The sequence below is a fragment of the Kalmanozyma brasiliensis genome, assembly GCF_000497045.1.
Source record: "Kalmanozyma brasiliensis GHG001 unplaced genomic scaffold PSEUBRA_SCAF3, whole genome shotgun sequence".
Lineage (NCBI taxonomy): Eukaryota > Fungi > Basidiomycota > Ustilaginomycetes > Ustilaginales > Kalmanozyma > Kalmanozyma brasiliensis.
In genome coordinates, this window is record NW_015961970.1 from 1,323,958 (window position 1) to 1,345,984 (window position 22,027).

General features: G+C 57.3%; 10 protein-coding genes across 10 annotated transcripts; 4 read left to right on the forward strand and 6 right to left on the reverse strand.

Annotated features, from left to right (window-relative positions):
* Positions 1–182: 182 nt before the first annotated feature.
* On the reverse strand, positions 183–1,625 carry PSEUBRA_004354 (Glycosyl transferase, family 3; the record flags this gene model as incomplete). The annotated part of the gene is made up of 1 exon (XM_016437911.1): positions 183–1,625. One exon carries the CDS (start codon positions 1,623–1,625, stop codon positions 183–185), a length of 1,443 nt encoding a protein of 480 aa, XP_016291443.1.
* Positions 1,626–2,349: 724 nt separating this feature from the next.
* PSEUBRA_004355 (Electron transfer flavoprotein, alpha/beta-subunit, N-terminal) lies at positions 2,350–3,397 on the reverse strand (the record flags this gene model as incomplete). Its single annotated transcript, XM_016437916.1, has 3 exons — positions 2,350–2,970; positions 3,050–3,186; positions 3,334–3,397. 3 exons carry the CDS (start codon positions 3,395–3,397, stop codon positions 2,350–2,352), a joined length of 822 nt encoding a protein of 273 aa, XP_016291444.1.
* Positions 3,398–3,936: 539 nt separating this feature from the next.
* PSEUBRA_004356 (EF-hand domain pair) lies at positions 3,937–4,964 on the reverse strand (the record flags this gene model as incomplete). Its single annotated transcript, XM_016437922.1, has 5 exons — positions 3,937–4,019; positions 4,172–4,220; positions 4,339–4,412; positions 4,490–4,792; positions 4,901–4,964. 5 exons carry the CDS (start codon positions 4,962–4,964, stop codon positions 3,937–3,939), a joined length of 573 nt encoding a protein of 190 aa, XP_016291445.1.
* A 1,143-nt stretch (positions 4,965–6,107) lies between these two features.
* Positions 6,108–7,709, forward strand: PSEUBRA_004357 (Zinc finger, C3HC4 RING-type; the record flags this gene model as incomplete). The annotated part of the gene is made up of 1 exon (XM_016437906.2): positions 6,108–7,709. One exon carries the CDS (start codon positions 6,108–6,110, stop codon positions 7,707–7,709), a length of 1,602 nt encoding a protein of 533 aa, XP_016291446.2.
* A 3,919-nt stretch (positions 7,710–11,628) lies between these two features.
* PSEUBRA_004358 (uncharacterized protein) lies at positions 11,629–13,248 on the forward strand (the record flags this gene model as incomplete). The annotated part of the gene is made up of 1 exon (XM_016437900.1): positions 11,629–13,248. One exon carries the CDS (start codon positions 11,629–11,631, stop codon positions 13,246–13,248), a length of 1,620 nt encoding a protein of 539 aa, XP_016291447.1.
* A 377-nt stretch (positions 13,249–13,625) lies between these two features.
* On the reverse strand, positions 13,626–15,218 carry PSEUBRA_004359 (NOT2/NOT3/NOT5; the record flags this gene model as incomplete). Its single annotated transcript, XM_059465287.1, has 2 exons — positions 13,626–15,043; positions 15,149–15,218. 2 exons carry the CDS (start codon positions 15,216–15,218, stop codon positions 13,626–13,628), a joined length of 1,488 nt encoding a protein of 495 aa, XP_059320545.1.
* A 978-nt stretch (positions 15,219–16,196) lies between these two features.
* On the forward strand, positions 16,197–17,848 carry PSEUBRA_004360 (Arf GTPase activating protein; the record flags this gene model as incomplete). Its single annotated transcript, XM_016437893.1, has 2 exons — positions 16,197–16,271; positions 16,355–17,848. 2 exons carry the CDS (start codon positions 16,197–16,199, stop codon positions 17,846–17,848), a joined length of 1,569 nt encoding a protein of 522 aa, XP_016291449.1.
* A 135-nt stretch (positions 17,849–17,983) lies between these two features.
* On the reverse strand, positions 17,984–18,942 carry PSEUBRA_004361 (uncharacterized protein; the record flags this gene model as incomplete). Its single annotated transcript, XM_016437918.1, has 4 exons — positions 17,984–18,032; positions 18,135–18,604; positions 18,683–18,756; positions 18,852–18,942. The coding sequence occupies 4 exons, from the start codon at positions 18,940–18,942 to the stop codon at positions 17,984–17,986; spliced, it is 684 nt and encodes a 227-aa protein (XP_016291450.1).
* A 558-nt stretch (positions 18,943–19,500) lies between these two features.
* On the forward strand, positions 19,501–20,880 carry PSEUBRA_004362 (uncharacterized protein; the record flags this gene model as incomplete). The annotated part of the gene is made up of 1 exon (XM_016437892.1): positions 19,501–20,880. The coding sequence occupies one exon, from the start codon at positions 19,501–19,503 to the stop codon at positions 20,878–20,880; it is 1,380 nt and encodes a 459-aa protein (XP_016291451.1).
* A 164-nt stretch (positions 20,881–21,044) lies between these two features.
* Positions 21,045–21,560, reverse strand: PSEUBRA_004363 (DNA polymerase delta, subunit 4; the record flags this gene model as incomplete). The annotated part of the gene is made up of 1 exon (XM_016437910.1): positions 21,045–21,560. The coding sequence occupies one exon, from the start codon at positions 21,558–21,560 to the stop codon at positions 21,045–21,047; it is 516 nt and encodes a 171-aa protein (XP_016291452.1).
* Between the last annotated feature and the right edge of the window lie 467 nt (positions 21,561–22,027).

A 22,027-nucleotide genomic window follows, 5' to 3' on the forward strand; every position in this document is an offset into this window, starting at 1 on the left:
GCATACCGTATTCGTAATAAGACTCCTCCGTGATCGCACCGAAATGCCATTGAGCACCTCGTCCTCGTTGTGTTCGCACGGAAAGCACCCTTCTTGTCGCACTCGCACCACATGCATCACAAGATCGTTCGACGATCAATCGTAATGAGATTGTTGGACACGGTTGATATTGCTTCGACGAGCTAGTCATCCGTTCCCACCGCAGCATCCGCCCAAATCTCGGGCAGATAACTGTACTGATCCTGATTCCTCACCGTCTCCTCGACACTCTTCCTGCTTTCCTTCTCCCTGCCCTGCGCCTTTCGTTCCTGCTCCTTCTCCCACCGGCTGACACTCAAGCTGCTCTCGTCTCTGAACACCTCGAGCGCCCTAAGCGCTGCACCGCTCTCCATGCTCTCCCGCGCTAGCGCTGTAGCCTCTTTGAGCGTCGTTGCGTAGCTCCCCACATACAGCAACGCGGCGGTTTGCAACAACGTATACTGCTTAATAGCGCCCAACCTCACCCCCTTCGGTATGGACGGCAGTGAGCGAACATGCACCATGGTCTCCGGTGCACACTCGCCAAACTCCCTCGGATCCAGCTGTACACCCTTCTCCAAAGGCCCCTCCCCAACATCCTTGGTCGAAAACATCCGCATCACAATCGCAGCATTCTCATCGGCACTCCAACTCCCCACGTGCTCCAGGGGATGCCTTTCCAAGCCGAAATCCTCAGGCCCCACGGTGAACTCGCTAATCTGCCCATCCTTGAGCTCCCACACATCCGTCCTCCCTGCAGGGCTGATCTCATCCAGCCCCTCCTGGCCGCAGACGATCCAGGCTCGCTCCGTGCCCCTCTTGCGCAGCGCTTCCGCAAAAATCCGGCCGAGGTAGTAGCTGTGTACGCCCAAGATGCATCGTGACGGTTTGGCGGGGTTGATGAGTGGGCCGAGGACGTTGAATATCGTTGGGAAGCCGAGTGACCTCCTGATAGGGCCGAGGGGGGCGAGGGCCGGATGGTAGAGCTGGGCGAAGAGGAAGGAGAACTTGCTCTTCCTCAACACGCCCGGCAGTTCGCTCGCTGGCAACGTGAGGAGCGGGATGCCGAGGGACATCAACAGATCGGCGGAACCGGACGTTGAAGAGGACGCTTTCGCACCATGCTTGCACACCCTTACACCCTTCACACCAGCAGCGACCATCGCTGCCGTGGTGGAAACGTTAAACGTGTCCTTCCCATCCCCTCCCGTACCAACCAGATCCAACGTCCCCCTATACCCACCTTCCACACCGGCATACTCCCCCGCCTCCCCGTCCAGCGCCGGCACATGCACATCCAAACAGCAATCCAAGAAGATCCGTGCGGCCAACGCAAAGGTTTCCGCCTGAATGTCCAGCCTGCAGAACTTGAGGCATGTCAACGCGGACCCAATCTGCGCGTGGTTCTCTCGCGAAGAGGTGAAGTTGGGATCTGCGAGATGCTGCAGAATCTGCTCGAGCTGGGTGTGCGTGATGGTAGAAGTGCCAGAGGGATGGTTGGGTTCGCCAGATTGGGCGTCGACGGATGCAGCGAGGGAAAGAGCTTTGAGGAGCGGACGGAAGGTGTCCGCTGTGTGGTGCGTGCCGTTTGCGGTGGTGGTCGACATGATGGCTGATGGAAGAGGGAGGGCGGTCGGTCCACGGTGCACAGGGGTAATATAGCTATGCGCCGGTGCCGGTGTGTATCGGCTTGTGATGAACAAAGTGGGATTGCAGCAGGCGAAGTCGAGCAACGTCGGTGGTGGATAAGTCGACGACAACGGTGGTGGGGACGCAGGTGGATAGTGATGATGAAAGGACGTGGGAGAACAATGCGAAAAAGGTATGCAAGAAGATTGGCCATTTCTTCTCACGGCACCGTGCGTAAAATCGGCCAAAAGAAAAAATGAGCGTGGGTGGATGACTCCAAGCCAGGCTTTCTTGCCGGTTCAACCTTGTTGCGACGGCTCGTATTGCTTTCCCACACATCGGTTAGCGCATCACACATCAGCTCTCAGGAGTTAGTCAAAGCTAGCCACTCATCACACAGGTGGTGTCGTATCATGAACACACGGACGAGAAGCAAGCCGGCCAAGTGGTTGCCGCGCCTCGAGATTTAGCTTTATTCTCACGATACAGCTTGACTGCAAGCATGCTCGCCTGATGGAGCTCTCATGACCGAGTCCAGACGATGGATCGAACGTGCGAAGAGCAAGCGTGAAGAATCGTTCATGTCTAGAATTAGTCAAAGGAGGTGTGTCTGAGAAGCTACTGTTTGCGCACCGTGTCCAAGCTTACGATGCCACCTTTTGCTTTTCCTGATGTGTCCCCGCTGCTTACACAGGGGCACGCTCAGATACGGCCGGCCTCCTTGAGCTTGCTAATGAGTTCGTCGACATTCTCGACCTTGGCGCCGCCCTCGCGCTTGGGGGGTTCGGCGACCTTGAGGATCTCCTGACGCGGCTTGACCTGGTCTTCCAACCCCAGGTCGGCGAGGGTGTACTTCTTGAACGGCTTCTTCTTGGCCTTCATGATGTTGGGCAGCGAGGCGTAGCGGGGTTCGTTGAGTCGAAGATCGGTGGTCATGACAAAGGGGAGTTTGGTCTTGACAATCCCCAGACCGCCGTCGATCTCACGGGTGACGGTGGCTTCGGCACCCTTTTCGGGTTTGCTCGAAAACTCGAGTTTGGAGGCATATGTGGCTTGAGGCCAGTTGAGAAGGCCAGCGAGCATCTGACCCGTTTGGGAGGCGTCATCGTCGATCGCTTGCTTGCCCATGATGATCAGTCCCACTTCCTCCTCTTCACCGGCCTTCTTGACGATCTCGTTGAGAATCTTGGAGACTCCGAGGGGCTCGAGCGGGTTGGCGACCGCCTTGTCGGGAACCTCGACGTGGATGGCATCGTCCGCACCCATGGCCAGCGCGGTTCGGAGCACATCGGCCGTCTTGGGTGGTCCCACCGAGACGACAGTCTGCAAAGTCGAAATGGGTCGAACACGTCAGCACAACGATGCTTCTGGAGTGCGAGGATGGCAAGGAGCCTGGACTTACGATCTTGGAAATGGCGTCCTTGTGCTTCTCGCGCAAACGAACGGCCTCCTCTACTGCAATCTCGTCGAAGGGGTTCATGCTAAACTTGACATTCTGGTCGACGCCCTTGCCGTCCGAGGCGACGCGAATCTTGACGGCTGTGGTGGCAATAGTGCGGCGCAGATCAGAGGGAGATGGAGGTTCGAAAAGTCAGTGTGTGAACGAGTCGCCGTCGCTGAGCTCATCAACCCTATAGGCCACCTAGAGCGAGGGAGCGAATCGTTTCGATGAGTCGGGAAGCTTACCATAGTCGATGGTCCTCTTGACGGGCACGAGCACCCGAAGCTGGTTGACTAGTGATGCGCGCATATTGGCTGTGTTGAGGTCGAGGCAAAGGTGATGGTGGAGACCAGCAAGCGTCGATGCAAGGTTGAGAAGGTGTCGTCGGCGTGGAGCGGCTCGGCTTTGGCTTGAGCTGCTGCCACTTTCGGGTGAATCGGTTCTCGGGTTCTTAGCGAAGCGATGACCTTCGCAGCGCGATTTCACGGAGCCAGGTTGAAAGCGGCAGCGGCCAGGCGGTCAGCCTCACGTCCGAGAGTAATTTCACAATTTGTTTAGGGGCATCTACCGTAACATGTCAACCCCAAATTTCGGCCACACTAATGCCTCCTTAAGCTGTGGTCTTGCTTCGGCCCGGCCTTACATGACCCTCAACGAGCTGGTCCACAAGGTTTACTCCGAGCCGATGGCCCTTTGACAGTCAGCGCGAGGGGCTGGAGCGACGCCTGCCAGCTCGTCCGCAGATGCGTTCCGATATGCTTTCCGATGAGTCGATTGCGAAGCAGATTTACAATATGTACAATGGCGATCTGACGAGGCTCCCTCGAGGCCTGCTTTGTCTGGTTTGTTCAGACGAGACCGTCGTACAGCGAAAGAGCCTGGACGATGGTAGGGTCCTGTTTGCTTCCCTCTTGGAACTCCTCGAACGAGACTGCAATGTGCGAGCATGGCGGTAGCGAATGCAGAGGTGACCGGCGCAGAGAGCGTAGTTTGGAAGGAGAAGGGCAGAGTAATGTATCGTCAGCAGCTGAGCCATTGAATGATGTGCTGCATCCTTATATGGCCAAAGAGAGCAGTACTTACGCTGAGCGTTCTTGTCGCGGTCCATCATGCGGAAGATCTTGTCCACTCTCTACCGTAGCGTGAAGTTCAGCGTTGAGGGGATAAGATTTCGATGTCAGCGTCCTCGTCCGACGGCGACTCGCTCGCATGAAGTGAGCATTATCAGATCCACATGCCATGGTACTCACCTTCTCCGGGGTGTCCTCGTCGTCTGGCAACTTGACCATCTGACCCGTCATCTTGTAGATGCTCCTCACGATAGCTGTTAAGCAGGACAAGTCAGCATCCTTTATGTCTCGCCAAGCCCCAATCATGCAGTTCTGGCAGCAGACTACTCACTGAGCATCTCGTCGTAGGTGATGGTTCCATCGCCGTCAATGTCGTACAGCTGGAAGGCCCATCGCAGCTTCTCGTCCAGCCTTCCCCGCGAGGTGACGCTGAGTGCGCAGATGAACTCCTTGAAGTCGATGGTGCCGTTCTTGTTCTCGTCGAACACATTGAAGACGTATTCAGCGAACGTCGACGGATCACCGAAGGGGAAGAACTGCTTGTAGATGCGGCAGAACTCCTGCTTGTCGAGCGTTCCGGACGGACAGTCCTTGAGGAAGCCCTTGTACCATTGCTGCAGCTCCTTCCTGTCGACTGAGAGATCAAAATGTAGGTTCCACCATAGATGCGTGATTCGAGGAGATGAAGAGAAGTGTCAGCAGTGCCTTTCTTTCTAATAGCAATGCCAACTAGGTCACTCACAGTAGGTGTTCTTTTGCAGGTCCGAGAGCTGCTCGGGCGAGAGCTTGGATTGGTTCTTCCCCATGATGCCGAATCTGTTCTCGTAGACGGTTTGGATGGTGACCTTCTCTCAGTGTGCGAAAGTAGATGGTGGAAGGAAGAATGGGTTGGAGGTTGTTGAACAGATGACCAGCAGTGTGGTCAAGGTAAGGCTGCAGCCGAGAGTGTTTCTTTTGTCGCCTGTGCGCGGGGTCCACCAGTCGCCAGCTTGACATTTTTCAGGCCGGCAGCAGTGCTTGCATGCATCGAGCGTCATGAGTGGATCTGAGCGCGAGCCTCTTTCACTCACTTATGAATAGGCAGCCATGAGGCACAGCCTAAAAGTCATTTTGAAATTTCGAGAATCAAGGCCTACAGTCAGAGAGGGACGACTTGCAGTCACGGTGAGGCCAAAGGCAAACTAAGAAGTCTTGGCGCTGTCTGCACCAAACTCAGCTAACCAGGATCTTTGAGCACGTTGGCTGCCAAGCGTTTCTCCCCTGCTGATTAGACTCGCAACTTGTGTGACAGGCCACCGACCAGGCTCAGCCAAGCTGGTACAGCTCGCGGCTCTCTCATGCTCGAGCTCTGATACGGCACATGGCGTTGGTCTTTCCGCGCAGATCAAAAAGAAGATTCTTTGAAATCGAGGCTGTGTTTGACCGTCTCGGCTTGTAGGCAGCCAAGCACAGTATGCTGTCAATCGACATTTTCCCTCCTGGGCGACACAGCATGGTCACCGAGCCCTTTCCAAAGGCAAAGAGGCGAAGTGTCCTGACTAGTCAGATCGGGTGATGTACCGAGATCTATCGCCGATGTGTCAAGTGGAGGTGTTGGTCGTAAATAATTGGCTTGGTAGCGTGATAGGTGTGACTTTCTGAGAAAGCGTTTTTTGGTTGCAGCGTCAGTCACGCTCCGCTCAGCAGCGGCTGTACCTGTATGTGGGTTGGCTCTTTGGGCTGAGTCGGGTTGCGCATCAAGGGTCCACCTTACTTCGACCGCATCACCTCTCTCCCACCATCTCTATCTCTTCTAAGGTCGAACGCACAGCAGAGCTCGGGGCACTCCATGGCCAGTCCACCTTCGTCAGAGCAAGTGCTACCGTCAGCCCGCTGTGGGAGAGCCGCCACATGAACCATAGCGTCGGCGGGCAAGTTTCAACGACGCCCGCATCTACACGGTCGAGATCATGCCACCGCTACCATCTGCCTCGACCGCAGCGGATCACGATCTTCCGCTGCCTCGACCTACGGTTGTCAATGGCTCGCGGAGATCCAGTCGGACCTCATCCAGAGCGGCAAGCGCATCTTCATCCACACAGGCGAGCAGAACAGCCTCGCCCGCACGACGATCTCGAAGCACAAGCGGGAATTCAAGCGCAGCGTCCACTCGCCGAGCATCTGCGGTGATCGATACAATAGCCTCTCGCGAGACGGCAGCAGCAGCAGGACCATCATCATCAACCGCATCCGCCCGCACCCGCAACCGCTCAAGATCTGCAGAGCAACCTCGCGTTCGTTCCGCTATCGATGCCAGCAACGTCGTCGAGATCAGCAGCGACAGTTCCGAAGATGAAGACGACTTCACCATGGCGTGGCAGTCCGGTGCTCCCACGAGAGCCCCTGAGAGAGACTTCTTTGAGGTCTCGGGCGTGCGACGGGCACAGCCTCCTGCTGGCATCACCCGCAGCGACCTTTTCTCTCCACCTCCTCTAGCTGGTGGGCCCTCTGAGCCTGTCCTCTTCGACAGAGGCTCAAGGGGCAGAATGCTAGGGGTCAGTGTAGATCCTAGCACGGGTGACTTCTTGACCCGCCCCATACCCATCGTGCGACCCCCAAGCTCGGCGCCCTATTCCACTGGCGACGACAGCTTCACCATCGTCTCGGCACAGGTCGCTCCACGACCTCCAGCGAGGAGCGATCATCCTATCACAGATCAGCGGCTGCGTTCCTCCCACTTGGCGATGCCTACCCGATCGCCACCTCGTACCAGGCCTCCCCCCATCGAGCATCCGCTGCTGTCCAAGTACACTTGTCCCATCTGCTTTGACGCAGTCAAGGACCTGGCCGTCACGCCATGCGGTCATCTCTTCTGCGGCGACTGTCTTTTCCAGGCACTCAAGACCCAAGCTGTTCAGCGCGGAATCGCCGAAGAGGAAGAAGAGTCGCTCTTCAACCTTGGTAGTATCTTCTCGCCCTTCGCGCCCGCTGGCACCTTCGGAGCTGGAAGGGGCGCAGGAGGCCCTCCCGCGGCTTTGGGGTCTGACAACGGCGGCAACGCAGGACGTGGTCGAGGAGGCGGCAGGGGAGGCGGCCGCGGTGGCAACGCTGGCAGCGCTGGAGGTGGGCGAGGCAGAAATAAACCCGACCCGTTGGTGGGTCAATGCCCAGTCTGCCGAGCGAAGATCAAAGGCGCTTTCAACGGTCGAGACAAGAGCGGCATCATGGGACTACGCGTGACGATAGGCGAGCCGGCCAATGACCCACGCGAGGCAAACGGGCAGATGAAAGAGGACGCGAACATTGGCGATGTCGGGTCGAGCACCCTCAGCGAGTCTGAAGACGACGAGGTCGTGCTTCCCACCAGCAAGAATGCACTTGCAGGCGAAGACAGGGACGATAAAAGCCTTGTCGTCGACGAATCTCCGAGAGCAGCCCGTCAACGTCGGCGATCGTCCAACATGGCCGCCAGCTCTACAGCCAAGAGGGCTGCCGATCTATTGGCCGAAGACACTCCTTCCAAGAAGAGGCCACGCTACAGTTCCAACGGCTCAGCCACGCAGACCGAGTAGGAGGCACAGGGCCTTCTCGCTTGACCGCGTGGAGGCAAGTCCACGGAAGCCAATACACGGCCGTTCACGATCTGACATCAAAGATGGAGGAACGTAATGAGACGGTGCACAGGTCCGTCCGATCTGCTTCGCAATTCATCCGATTTCGACTTGCGATCGACCCGCAATCTCAAAGGCCGGACGTTGATCTGCTGTCCTGATCAGCATTGTGAAAGCGCTAAGAGATTCGACGGGACTTAGTTCAGATCCAGGGAGAGGCCGGTGTCGTGGTACAACGCGAGGCGAGCAGTCAACGTAGTGGGTTTGCCGCCTCTGTTCCTACTTGGGGCGTTGCACGCCCTGGCGCTACCACCGATGTGGTCCACTGCAGCCGCGCTCTCTCATTCGGCTCATCAGGTGACTTTCAGGCGAGTACCTGAACGCTTGCATGCTGCCCTTGGCCCACTGCGGGCGCCTCGACAAGCTTTGGACTCCGCGCCAAGGCAAATGGTACAGCAGCTCATTCACCGCCCTGCGGCTGCAGGTTTCGGCTTTTGACCGCCAGCCAGTTTTGCACGCCTCACCACATGGCGACACCATCGTACGATGAGGGCCCGGCGAGTCGGTAGACTGGGGGAGACAATGGCGACGATGGAGGAGGACGGATCGAATAGGATTACCGAAAGCCGAAGTGAGGCGGCTAAGCCGCTGGACCGACGACACGCCCAAAAAAGGTCCAGAATTTTGTCTCAGTCGACTGCAGCTCGGCCAGATGGCCATCCTCTCACAATGCGCCTCAATTTGGCAGCCCTCCGGTCAAATGTCTATTCCGAGACACAGTGTCTAGGACAACAAATACTCTTCTTCGACTGCCAAACAGAAGCCTACATTCCTGCGCCTTCCACCAATTGGGTAACTGTACTTGCTGACCATGCCGCAAGTTGTCTCTCAGTCAGAGTTTCCCACGCCCCCCCGCAGCAGTAGCAGCAGCAGCATCATCGACACATGTTTCAGACTCGCTCGGCCTCCGACGCTCCCTTTTGCGGTCCGTCCAGGCCTTGAACCCTCTGGAAAGGGTTGTGTCGAGGTGGACATGCTGTCTGGCTTCCTTTCCACATGCTGACTCCTCTGGAACATAGTGCTGCAGCGGTCGGCACCCAAGGGTCTTGTGCGAAACATCAGGGCTATGCTTTCCCTGCATAGGCAACTGATCGGGTTTTGACAAGCAGCCGCTGACAACTATGAAACGGCCACGCTCGAGCAAACACCCCGCGCCGCCCGCTCTTCGCTCTCCTCGTGATATTGATGCTCTCTTTGCTGGTCGTTCCGAGAGAATTCGTCGAGCTCGCGGCCTACTGGAAGCAGATCGCGGCTAGCGGTCATGTCGGCGCAGTCGCCCATCGACATAGCATCCAACGAAGTCTCGCTTGGTGGGAGCGCCTCCTCTTGGTTGGTGGGCCATCGCTTGATTCCACGCCTACGACTCCTGCTTTACCGAGTCACAGAATACGCCAATGCGATGGCAAGGTCACGGATCGTCGACATCGAACCCTAGATTGCCGATCGGATGTTCCACCTTGCGTGATGAGTCGAGGCAGCGAGATAAGCGAGGGCCGAAGCCGAATCTTGACTGTCTCGGAGTCGGCCATCTCGCCCATTGTTGCCTCTGCCCTGCCCTGACTTTCTTCTCCGCGTCGATGTGTCGGCGAGATGAACAACCGACCATTGTTCTATCAGCACTGTCGACGTGGGGGCCCGTTCCCAACTCGCGAGCCCATTGTGAGCCGGTCAAGCACCAGACATTGCAAGTCCGCCCATTGTCGGACGACGGCGCAAAACGGGAGTGCGATACGCGCTCTAGTAGGTGGAATCATTGTTGTACTTCGCAGGGAGCTCTGTCAGATGCAACATGCAGAAACGTCGAGGACGATCCCTGTTGCGCTGCGCGAACCATCAGCCCGTAGGCAACTCGACCGCATCCGGAATGCGTGGTCGGGTCGACATTGACACCTACGACGGTGAGCAGCAGTATCAGACGTGCTCTGCTGCCATCCGGTTGAACTTTCGAACGGTCAAGACGGCTAAGAACTGACGATCGCCCACGATCCTCGACATTCGAAGTGAGTTAACATGAGGTGAGTCGACATAAGGAGCCCGCACAACCACTTGGCATAGAAGCGAAGAGAGCTGAGATTGGATTGGATTGGATTGGATCTAGTCCGACTGTCAAGTCAACGTCGCAGAATGTTTGTTGCATAGCCGAGCAGCGAATGCGGCCTTACCCAAAGCAGCTGCTCTGTCGCTGCTTCGCTGCATCATGCATCTAACACTCTCGAATGCTCAGCCTAGAGCCAATCGCCGGTTCTGAGACATTTTCCTCCTTCCGCTCTGATGGCGCCTATACTGGCTTGCAGACAAGGAAGAAAAACCGGAATTCAAAAAAGGTACAGCGAGTCCACTCTCGCTTAGAAAGACGAACTTCCGCCAATTTCAACTGCCCGGTCGAGATCGTTTCGAACTTGCTGCGCCAGTACCAGTAAAGATGGTTAGAAAAAGCAGGCACAGCAGCTGCAGGCGCCAAAAGACCAAATTGCGGATGGCAAACGCATCAGGCTCGAGAGGCTCTGGACCTTGTCTGTCCTTTAAGCTTCTCGTAGAACTCAGCTCCCATCCTGCCAAGATTGAGCTTCAGAGCGCCGAATCCCCTTCGCTGCAGCTGCTGCTGCTCTTGATGCTTTCGCTGCTTCTGCGCGCAGAACAACGTGCCCGAACGAGGAGCTCTATGCGCCGTAGCCGTGACACGCTCAATGATTGCCCAGCATTGGGAACGGCGCGTTCGCTTAAGCACCCTGCCGCCGTGTATCGCCACCGTGGAAGCGAAGCGCATTCTCGAGACGAGGTGTCTTACGATGACTCTTCCGAGCGTTGGCAGGTTGACGTTTGCTTCAACGCCAATCTCGGTCCGGTTGATCTCGCTTTCTCGGACAAGGATTCTCGGATCGAGCTTTGGCCGACACCTAAGCAGGTCATACTGAGACATCAGGGACGGTCACCGTGAGCGGAGATAGAAAACAAGAACACGACGACAGGGCGAGAACAGGCAGGACTTTTTTTGGCCAAGCGGAGAGGCAACTCTCTTCTCTCAGCATGACCGCTTCGCCGCTCTGAGACATTCCGACACAATGCGAGCGGCACATCGCGGCGGGCCTTGGTGACGCTCCTCCCTCGCCTCTCCGCCTTCCCTTATGCCTTCCTCCTCTTTTCCAACAGTCGGAGCTTCTGCCAAGGCAGCTGAACCCTTTGGGCGCCCACCTGCGTAGACTCGCCGCGGTTGAGCATGGCACGGCCTAGTCCATGTCTCTCCTCTGCAGCCATTCCCAGCACCGCCAAGTTTAACCATCCGCGCGGGCCTTGTGCTCTTGAGGAACAGCCTGTCTCGGCAGGCCATATTCGGGCATTGTTTGTTGAGGCTTGGCCTTGTCTCGGCGGCTACGTCCACAAACACATGCGTGCCCTCATGCTTTGAAGCAGCAACGCCCTGGCCTCACCGCAGCTACTTTGCTCGGGTTGTCAGAGCCGGGATCATCATGTCTCTCGGGCTGAATAGGCTCAGGAGGCTTCGATTCCTTGGGCGTAGCTCGATGCGCAGTGAAGATCAGCCACACATCTGTCACTCTAACCGCCGTCGCCCTCCCCTTCACCTCGTTTGGTTCATATACGACGCTCTCTCGACCCCTTTCCACTCCGTCGATCCCTCTTTCCCCACGTTACATCACACCATCAACTCTACCTCCTGCATTCGCCTGTCTCTGCACCATCCTGCGACTCTCAACCTTCGTCTCGACTCGATCAGACTACTTCGCGAACACCATCCTTCTCTTCACGTCTCCACAACATCTGCCAGATCTGATCCCTGGTGGCGCCAGCTGACACCTTCACAATGCAGAGCTACTCTTCATCTTCCACATCGCTCCACGAGCAAGCAGCGGACAAAAAATCCAAGCGCAAGCTCTTGAACCGTCTCACTCTGCGACCGAAGACGGCGCCGACGTCGAACCGCAGCAGCGCCTTTGGAGCTTCGCAGTCGGTGACGTCGCTCGCTCTGTCAGCCGATGGTGACATGCCCAGCAGCCGACGGGCGCTCGACATGTTCTCTTCAAGCCGCACTGTCGACGCGTACGCAACGATGCCATCCACACCCAAGTCGCCCAAGTTCTCCCGCTCCAAGTCGTCACATGATGTCCGCTCTGCGCCTTCCACGCGCTCGACGTCGGCATCGGTAGCGGCGATGGGCTCGACAGTTGCGCCACCCGTTCCAGCGGTCCCCAAGACCTACCTGATCTCGGACGAAGTTTTCGTTATCGCAGCACCTCCCGCCAAGCTTTCCGAAAAGCACGCTTCGGTGAGGATGAGCAAGAGCTACAGCTCACCCTCCTCCCAGTCGATGGCCCTCTCCTCCTCGACTCAATCATCGGGAAGCTGGGTCGAGAACCTTGGCACGCCCGCTCCGGAAGAGGTTCCGGATTTCGAAGAGGCTCTTCTGTCGCTGACGCCCGAAGAGTCGGAGGACGCCGGTCGATCGAGCCTCGACGCGATCGACGACCAGATCGTGCTCAACCTCTGCCTCAACCTCTACGAGGAGGTGACGCCCGTCGAGTCTGTCCCTTCCTCCGAGAGCGGTGATCTCACCCCCAAGATGGAACGATTCCACAGCCGGGCTGGCAGCGAGACCGCTACACCGCCGGTCCCCTCGATCCCGGCCAAGCACGCCCGTCGGCACACACGCACCGCCTCTGCGCCTCTCTCTCTTGGCCCCCTGCCCCCGCAGCCCTCGCAGCCACCCACCCAGGCGGTGCTGCGCAAGACTGACGATCTGAAGAAACGCTACTCCAAGCAAAGCCCCACTGCCTTCTCCGTCCCGCGCTTCGCCGAGGTCTCGCGCTCGACACCTGGCACGCCCAAGCTGGACAGCATTTCCGATCTCAAGCATCTCGAGCTGGATCTGTCGCTCGATTCACGCATGGCGAAGCGCAATCATCAGAGATCGCTCTCGCGCGCTGCATCGGCGACCAAGCTCGAGACGTCCTACTTTGATCTGCCGCCGCAAGCGCTGGAGGAGGAGGAATACATGGTCTCGCGCTGGTCCGAGGATTCGGATGGTGATGATGCCCGACGTATTTTCTCACTGCTTGGGAGCGTCAAGTTGCCATCGGTCTTCTCGCACTCGAACAGCGATGTTAGGAGTGGTGGATCCAAGACACCGGAAATGATCGCCGCTCGCCACTCCTCCTCCTCCTCGACGTCGTCCTCGGTGTCGGACCTCAGCGAGTTGACCCCGACAGTGAGCAAGGAAGAAGTGTTCGACTTCTCCCGTCAGTCCTTGGACTACAGGACCGTGTACGCCCTCGCCCAGGCCTATGCTAAAACTTCGACCCCAAGCCAGAAGAGGCAACCCTTGACGAGAAGCGCCTCCCACCGCGGACCCGAAGTCAAGAGGAATTTCAGCAAAGCATTGAGGACTCAAGATCCCCTCGATCGCTCATACCACCTTCGCAAATAGATTACCACATATACCACTTAGCTCTTTAATTGCATACCGTCGTTTCAGACACCCCCTTTCTATACCGCGTGCGTTTGTGAATGAGTGTCATGGTCCGCTTTGCTCTCTTCAGAAAACGAGGCTCCGCTTGTTGATGGTGTGGTTGGGGCGGGCAGGAGCCGTCTTGCGCTCCGTCAATGCGCCTGCTCTTGAAACAGTTCTCTCCCATCGCGCGCTCCGCCATCGACTCTGCCTTCTTGCTTGTCGAGGAAACGAGCAGCTTGCCGCCCAGACTGACTACTCAACGCTCACTCTTCACCATGTTCTCACTCTGTGTCACGTCACACCTCGTCACACACAGCACCCTCTTCACACGGCAAACTTCATCGTTATTCCACCTACGCCTGCTGGGGCACAGCACCCGGACTACCCTCCCGTCGCACCGGCACCTTCTCCTCCAACATCTCGTACATCAAATGAAAGCTCTTGGAGACCTTCTCCCAAACGCTTGGGTCGAAGAACACATACGTGCCCCTTTCATATGTCGGAGTCTTCTGCGTCGGCTCGGTGCCCTGTTCCTTGGTCAACCACACATGCAGCTCCTTGTGATATCGCCAGTTGCGCGCGTACAGCTCCTGTGCCGCCACCTCCTGCAGCACATCGCGCGGCGTGCTGTAGAAGATGAAGAAGAGCGTTTCGTCCGAGAAAGACGCGATCTTGCTCTGCGCCGGCGGCGGCGGTTGGACGTTGTAGCACGACGGCAGCGTGAATTCGGGTTCGACGCGGGACGAGGCCAGCATGTTGTTCTCCGACCACGGCGTGATGAACGACGGATGCAAGGGGTCGGACTGGTTGAGGTTGAGGCCGAACGTTTGCAGATCGACACCCATCGAGAGCATCGAGAGATCGGGATCAGAGGATTTGATCAGCGACAGTAGACCGAGGAGACCGAATCGATCCGCGGGAGAGGTGAGGATCTGCTGTGCTGGTGTTTGTGCCATCGCTCCCGTCTGATGCGTTGCGCCTGCGCCGCCCTGGATCGAGTCGTTTCGCACCGAGGCGTTGTCGGTCAACGGTGAAGATGCGCCCAGGTTGCCGGCTGCATTGCGAACACTCGAGAGCGGTGATCGTGCTGAGGATGGCGAAGACGAGCGTTGAAGGCCGTTGAGTTGATTCGGTCCTGCTCCTCCATTGTTACTGAACAGCGAACCGGGTGGCGCCCACGTCTGCTGCTGGACACCCAACCCTGGACCGGGTGGCCCCGCTCCTGGCTTGGTTGCATAGTTGCGATCTAGCTCGCCAAACCCGCCTCTCGCTGCTGACAAGGATGCATCCGTTCGCGCCCCTCCTACTACCGAGCCCAGCAGGCTCTGTCGGTGCTGCTCGCGCTGCTGATGTTGATGCTGAAGTGCCGCTGCTGCTGAGACCTGTTCCGCTACGCCATGAGGGAATCCATCTTCACCTGTGCGTCCTTCTGCCGCGCCGGCCTGGTTGTTCAATGCCGGAAAGTCGTCCTGGTTGAAGTTCCGCAATGGAGCGCCACCGCGAAGGCCCGCTGTCACACCTCCTGTCCCTGCTTGCGTCGCATAGCTCGACAATGGGTTGTTGAGGCCGCCGAGACCAGGCGCACCGCCCTGCTGCCCCTGCCCTCCTCCCAGTGCGGGAAAGTCGCTGAGATTGAGCTCACCCCCTTGCCCCTGCCCTTGCGATTGAGCGCCTGATTGCCCTGAGAGACCGGCCAGTTGTGATGCTAGACTCGCTGCTCCCGTCGTGTTACTCGACCCTGATCCACCAAAGGGAAAGCCACCGGCACCACCTAAAGATTGATGCGGAAGCGACAGAGTTGGAGGCGTCAGCGTCGAGGCCCGCAAGGATGCAATGGGAAGCTGATGGGGATGTAGCTGAAGCGGATGAAACATACCTTGTTGTGATTGTGGCATCCCTGGAAAGGAGCCCATCATGCGCGGCCCGCCTTGCAGATATGGATACATGCTGGCGACGATGCCTGGAACCGGAAGATGCTGAACTGTGTGTATGCAGATGACCCGAGTCCTGTTGGTACAAGAGCGGCGAAGTAGCCCACAAGAAGAGTCGTAGATGTACGAGGGAGCCAAAGGTCAACGGCTGATCTGAATGCTGAGTCGACGTGCCAAGTGTCCGTATTCGATTGCTAGGCCGGCGCTCCGTTGTGTTACGGCGAATGCGCCAAGCTGGATCTTGAAGCGTGTCGGACGACGATGCGTTTGGATACCTACAGCTTCTTTACCGACAGATGATGGCCGAATGTCGTTGGAAGGATGAAGAGAAGAAGACCCTTAGTGATGGCGGATGCGGATGATGTGAAGACTTGGAGAAGTCGCAGAGGCCCGCGCTTTTGATCTTCGCTCTCCTCCTGTCACGCTACGAGGCGCTGGTTGGCTGAAGAGCAGCGGTGAATTAGAAACTGAAGCCGCTGCCTGACCTCGTGAGTATTGGCCGCATTGGCTTTTGGTAGCGGTGATTTCCACAGGGTCTCAGTCAATTGTATTGCTTGGTCGCATTTTGTATTGAGCATTTCTGGTCTTCTTGTAATCGTGAGGTCAGGGTCGTAATGCGAGATCTTCATTTGTATAGACGCGACCTTATGAGGAAAATGGCGTAAAGAGAAGAGTTGCTGGTCTAACATTTTGCAATTCTTCGGGAAGCTGCTTGCATACGTGTCTGTTGAGAACACTCACAGACTGGCCCGGCTGCCTTGGCAGTCGCGGCCCTCCAAATTGCGAAATCAACACACACACACACGCCGCATCCTGACATGGTCGACTTTCTTCTTCTCGTCATCGATCGCATCTCGTCCACTTTGTCCTTCATTCAACTCGCTCCGCCTGCGCTGGCGACAGAATCCTCGCAATCACCTCGTGCCTCGATCACCGGCCTTGAAGCATCAATCAGCCAACCTCCTCACGGCTAAAAAGCGAATTTAGCCCATCATGGCGGACGGACCCTCCAAGGACGAGCTCGTCGAGATCTTCAAGTCTCTCAAGTCGACACAAAAGGGCAACAAGGTACGTCACCTTCATCGCCCGCTACTCAACCGCCATGGAGCATGATCACTGACCTCTCCTTGCTTCTTGCTTAAACGCGACAGGTATGCTTCGACTGCGGTGCCAAAAACCCAACATGGGCCTCGGCAACGTTTGCCATCTACATCTGCCTCGACTGCTCCTCCGTTCACCGTAACATGGGCGTACACATCACCTTTGTTCGCTCCACCAACCTCGACTCGTGGCACTGGTCACAGCTTCGACTCATGAAAGTAGGAGGCAACGCTGCCGCTTCCGAGTTCTTCAACAAGAAGGGCGGCGCCCACCTGCTTGCGCCTTCCACGGAGGGCAAGGTAAAGTACCAGTCCTCTGTCGCGCTAGCATACAAAGACGAGCTGCAAAAGAGGGCGCTTCAGGATGCTGCAGGGCAAAGTCTCAATAGCCCCGTCTACTTCCCCGGCCTCGCTTCTGCCACATCGGCCGAGGCGGCCACCGCAGCGTCAAACGCAAAGCCAGGCAACGGAGCGGAGGGGGACTTCTTTGACGAATGGGACAAGCCCGCCTCGGCCGCCAAGCCAGCAGCACCAGCGGCAAAAGCAGCACCAGCACCGAAACCGACGCCTCCAGCTGCGCCCAAGACGGTGACGTCCGCCTCGTTGCGCGCAAGCAGCTCTGCCGCTCGAAAGACGCTAGGCGCCGTCAGCCGCGCCTCGTCCGCCAGCTCCACACCCGGCGCCACCACACCCACCGGCACTGGCCCGACTACCAACCCTGCCGCCGCGATCGGGCGAGCTCCACGAGCAGGAAAGCTCGGTCTGGGCGCCAAGAAGGCCGGTGCACCCATCGACTTTGCTGCCGCAGAGAGGAAGGCTAAGGAGGAGGAAGCGACGCGGGCTGCGGAAGCAAAGGCAGCTGAGGAAGCAGAAGCGAAGGCGCGCGAATCACAGAAGGCGACCGAGCAGCAAGCTGAGGCGGAACGCATTGCGCGTGAAGCAGTCAAAGCGGCTATGGGTAAGGCGGCTTCTTCCTCCACCTCGAGTCCCTCGAAAGCCGGCGCTGCGGGTGCACGCGGTGCCGCAGCACCGGATGCCTTCGCCGAAGCCAAGACCAACGGCGACATGGATCGTCTCGGCATGGGTTTCGGGCGTCTCGGCATGAAAGCCAACGCGCACCAAGCCAAGCTCGCCGCCGAACGTGCCGCTGCTGCCGCCAACAACGCCTCGGCCACCAACAGCGATGCAGAAGAACCCAGTTACGCGCGCACCAAGTTTACAGGCCAGAAATCCATCTCGTCGGACCAATACTTCCAGCGCGGCTCGTACGACCCCCAAGCCACCAGCGAGGCCCAATCCCGCCTCCAGTCGTTCCAGGGTCAGACTTCCATCTCGTCCAACCAGTACTTCGGCCGCGAGGAGGACGAAGAAGTCCAACAGACCCAGGCCGACGGAGGCGACTTCAGCGACATCGAGGCTACCGCAAGAGAGTACTACCAGCGATTTATGGCCAACCCGGACGTCCAGAGCAGTATCGACAGCTTCCGTTCCGGCGCGCTGAAGCTCGGGCAGTATCTCGAGGATATCAGCCGCAATGGCGCTTAGATGTCTCACCGCTCGCTTTGCAATTGTTATCCGTCTTGTTTATCACAATCCGTGTGTATGGCATTCTTCTAGGTGCTGATGGTTGAAATGATTTGGATGCATCGAAGTGTACATGCTTTTGGTGGGTGAAGATGCTCATTTGAGCAGCTCGTTGAGGACCGTGTCGTCGGTGATGTTGCGGACGCTGCGGAGAGGGAGGGGCTTTGTGTCAGCAAATGCAGGGATGAAGGCAACCAAGAAGATGGTGGGAGGACCTCATTGTTTAGAAATGAGACTAGAGACTTACTTTGCACCACGGTAGTTGAGCTTTTTGAGCACCTCGATGACCTTGCTGCTTTCGAAGCCCATGTTGACAAACTGATCGACGTGCTCCCGTTTCAATCCCGCCAGCAGGATCGGGTCCGCCTTGTCGTCCGTCTTTCCGGCATTGTTGACCGCCTTGGCGGGAGGCTGTGCGGACTCGGAGCCGTTTGCGTAGATCTCGGTCCAATACCTCGCCGTCTTTTCGAAGTCGTCCTTGTCTCGTAGGTAGTGCTTGGCCACCTCGGCGTCTTGCGGATCGTTTGGCTCGGGCGAGCAGAGCAGCGAGCGGAGCGACATGAGCGTCGACTTGAGCGTGAGGACGGGCGACCATTGGTCTTTGAGAATGTCGAGACAGATGGCGCCGGACTGCGAAGAGATGTTGGGATGATAGACGCGGGTGATGAACTTCATCTTGATGGGCTGGAAAGGGTAGCCTTCGGGTACGACGATGTCCTGCGGAAGTGGAAGGTAAAAGCGGGTCAGCGTTTGCAGTCGAGTTTTGGGCTAGACGGGCTCGTGGGTGACACCTACTACATCAAAAGTCCCCTTCTCGTATGGGGAGTTCTCTGGACCAGGGAAGGTGCCAACCAGATGAAATGGCGACTCTGTATGCGACATGAAGTAAACGGAGTTAAGTGTCAGGATGGTGTCCCAGCATGAATGTGCCCCTGGGCCGCTTTGGTGACGGAGGTGTGCTCACCGTCTATCAACGAGACTTGGATACCGGAGACCTTGTCATTCTTGCAGTCGTTGATCTCCTTGTTGATACGCCTCAGTCGTGCGTCTCCCATCGTGACGGCGGCAGAGGTGCGGAACCTGCTGGTGGCGGATCAGGGTCTTTGTATGTCGAAGCTCGCTGGTTTGCTTGCTTGCTATTGGGTTTGTGACGGCAGATGCCAGTGAGCGAGACGATACGAGCTGGAACTGAATTGGCGGCTGAGTTGCGGGTGGTGGGCGCGAGCGAAAGTCGTAGGGTGCGGGAAGCAAGCTGAAGTGAGCGAAGATGTGATTAGCTAGTCCCAAGTCTTGTGATCTTGAATCCAACACCGGCGTGAGTGTGCGTCAGAAGAAGCAACTCTAAAATCACGCATCTCGCCGCCGCCCACGCTGAGCTGAGTGTGCTGTTCCGCTCCACATCGGTGCGTTGCCGAGCAGCAGCCGCCAAATCAATTTATGACTTTTCGAGAAACAAATCGCAAGCTTAATTTTGGCATCGAAAAGGACTCAGCCGTCGACCCACAGACCCACCAGACTTGCCTCAGGTCTTCGATGCCGTGGTGTAGCTGTTCTCCTCATCGACATTATCAGAACACGAGAGCAGCAAGTCGGATGGCCGACGACTGCTCAAGATGCCATTTGCACAGCTGGTGATCGGCCCACCAGGCTCCGGCAAGACCACCTACTGCTACGGCCAATACCAGTTCCTCTCTTTGCTCTCCAGGCCGTGCAGCGTCGTCAACCTCGATCCCGCCAACGACCGACTCCCATACCCATGTGCCATCGACATCAACCGTCTCATCTCCGTCCGCGATGTGATGGCTGAGCTTTCCCTTGGGCCCAATGCGGCTATGCTGTACTGCATTGAGTACCTCGAGAAGAACGTCGACTGGCTCATCCAAGAGCTCAAGAGGGTCATGGACGACCAGCGTCAGGGCAAGACGGGACAGATAGCTGGTCAGGATGATCAAGAGACCCCTGTAGGTCCGGTTGGAGCTGGATTCGAATATTTGATCTTTGATCTGCCTGGTCAGGTCGAGCTGTCCACCAACCACCCGGCGCTCAAACGCATCCTCGAGACGCTCGAAAAGCAGCTTGGACTTCGCTTCGTCGCTGTGCACCTGACCGACGCTACGCACATCACCGACGCCTCTCGCTATGTCTCGATCCTCATTCTCGCCTTGCGTGCAATGCTCACGCTTGAGCTGCCTCACGTCAACGTGCTGTCGAAAGTGGATCTGCTGGGGCAGTCTTACATATCCCGTTCGAAACGGTCCTTGGATCGATACGACCCGCATAGCGACGATGACGACTCGCAGGACAACCGCGATTCGGATGAAGACATGCCTGATGACGAGACAGATCTAACCGGTCGCGCGAGCATGGGTCTGCAATCCGATATGGCCTTCAACCTCGACTTCTACACCCAGGTGCAGGATCTCTCGTACCTGCGTGATCTGCTCTCACATCCATCGGGACCAGGCTCGTCACGGCGGCACGAAAAGTATGGCAAGCTCAATGAGGCAATTTGCGAGCTGGTGGAGGACTTTGGTCTCGTCTCGTTCGAGACACTCGCGGTGGAAGACCGACGCTCGATGTTCCGCCTGCTACAGGTGCTCGACAAGGCCATCGGCTACATCTACGTTTCGCCTTCGAGCAACGCATACGACTTTGGAGAAGAAGAGGAAGAAGGGGCATACGAGCCAGGGCGAGCATCGGCGACTGCATCAGCTGCACTCAGAGCGCAGGCCCGAGGCGGGCAAATGGGCGCAGATCCACATTCCCTCTTCAGTGTTGCAGACCGAGGCGACCCACTCGGCTGGGGCGATGCACTCGAAGTGCAAGAGAGGTATGTGGACCACCGTGAGGCGTATGAGGAGGCCGAGCTGGAGGCGCGCAAGCAGGTGAACGAGAAGGAGTGGGAGAAGAAGGTGTGGTCCGAGGTGAAGAAGGTGGCCAAGCAGGAAGCCGAGAAGAAGGGCAAGCACACAGACACGTACAAGGCAGCATAGCGCGCAAGTTCAGCAATTGTAAGAACAGCATCATCAACTCCTTGAGTAAGTCAGACAGACGTGTGCATTGCGAGAAGCAGCATGGGTATATGGGTACAAACTCTGGAGTGTACAAGGAGCGTGTACTCTAGGAGCGAAAAGAAGGAGCAGCGAGGGGAGGTCGATCAGAGGCCGTGATGCGTAAAGACGTTCTCCTTGTGCTCCGTTGCGCCCTGTTTGGTGTTCAAGATGTCGTGGATCTCCTGGGGCGGGTCGAGGTCGAGTTCCTTTGCGCGCTGCCACCTTTCGAGCCGGGACATGCCCATGCACGGGCCGTAGTTGGGATCGAGATCGAATACGCGCAGGATCTGCTGGATGCGGTTCTCGTGATCGATGTGGACGGATTTGGACGGTGGCACGTTCATCGTCTTTTTGGTTCTGCGCCAGACACCGTCCCACCTAGCATCGTCCACATCAAGGTCCTCCCGTTTGGAATCGACTTCATCCTCCTTCGCTGCTGCTGGACTGGTCGGTGAGGACTTGCGGAGGAGGGATGATGTGACAGGTGGTGTAGGCTTGGTGGTGACCTTGGTGGTGGGCTTGCCCTTGAGCGAGTCTTTGACAGAGCTGGAGAAGGTGGACTTGGGCTTGGACTGCGCCTTGAACGAGAGCGACTTTTGTGTCGAGCCTTTGGGTGGCATGTTGACGGAACTGAGCGAGCGAGGCTTCAAGGTATGTGTGATATGGTGAGGCGGTTGTGGCGAGAGGTTCCTGATATAGTGATACAGCAGAAGTGACCGGGTGGTGGTGGGCAAGGTGGGTAATGCAAGCACCCGCCAACAGCGAAAGCGCACATGTTGCTGACTGAGAAAGGCGGGGTGGAGGATGGTCCAACATTGGCGCATTTTTGCAGATTGTTAAGCCGTTCACTCCCTCAACCTTTTCAGCAAGTTCTAATTGCAAATCTCACATTTGCGAAAAATATTTGTGGCTTGTTGCGTTCCGCTGCAAGGTTGGCCGCCGGACTCCGCAAATAGGACCAACGGGGCTTTCCCTTGTGTCAGCACCAAATCAAGGTTTCGGGTGCGCGTGACGGCCTCTCTTGAAAGCGCGATATCGAGTTGTGGCTTCAGTCGAACCACCTTGTCAAGGCTCTGAGTGAATGGAT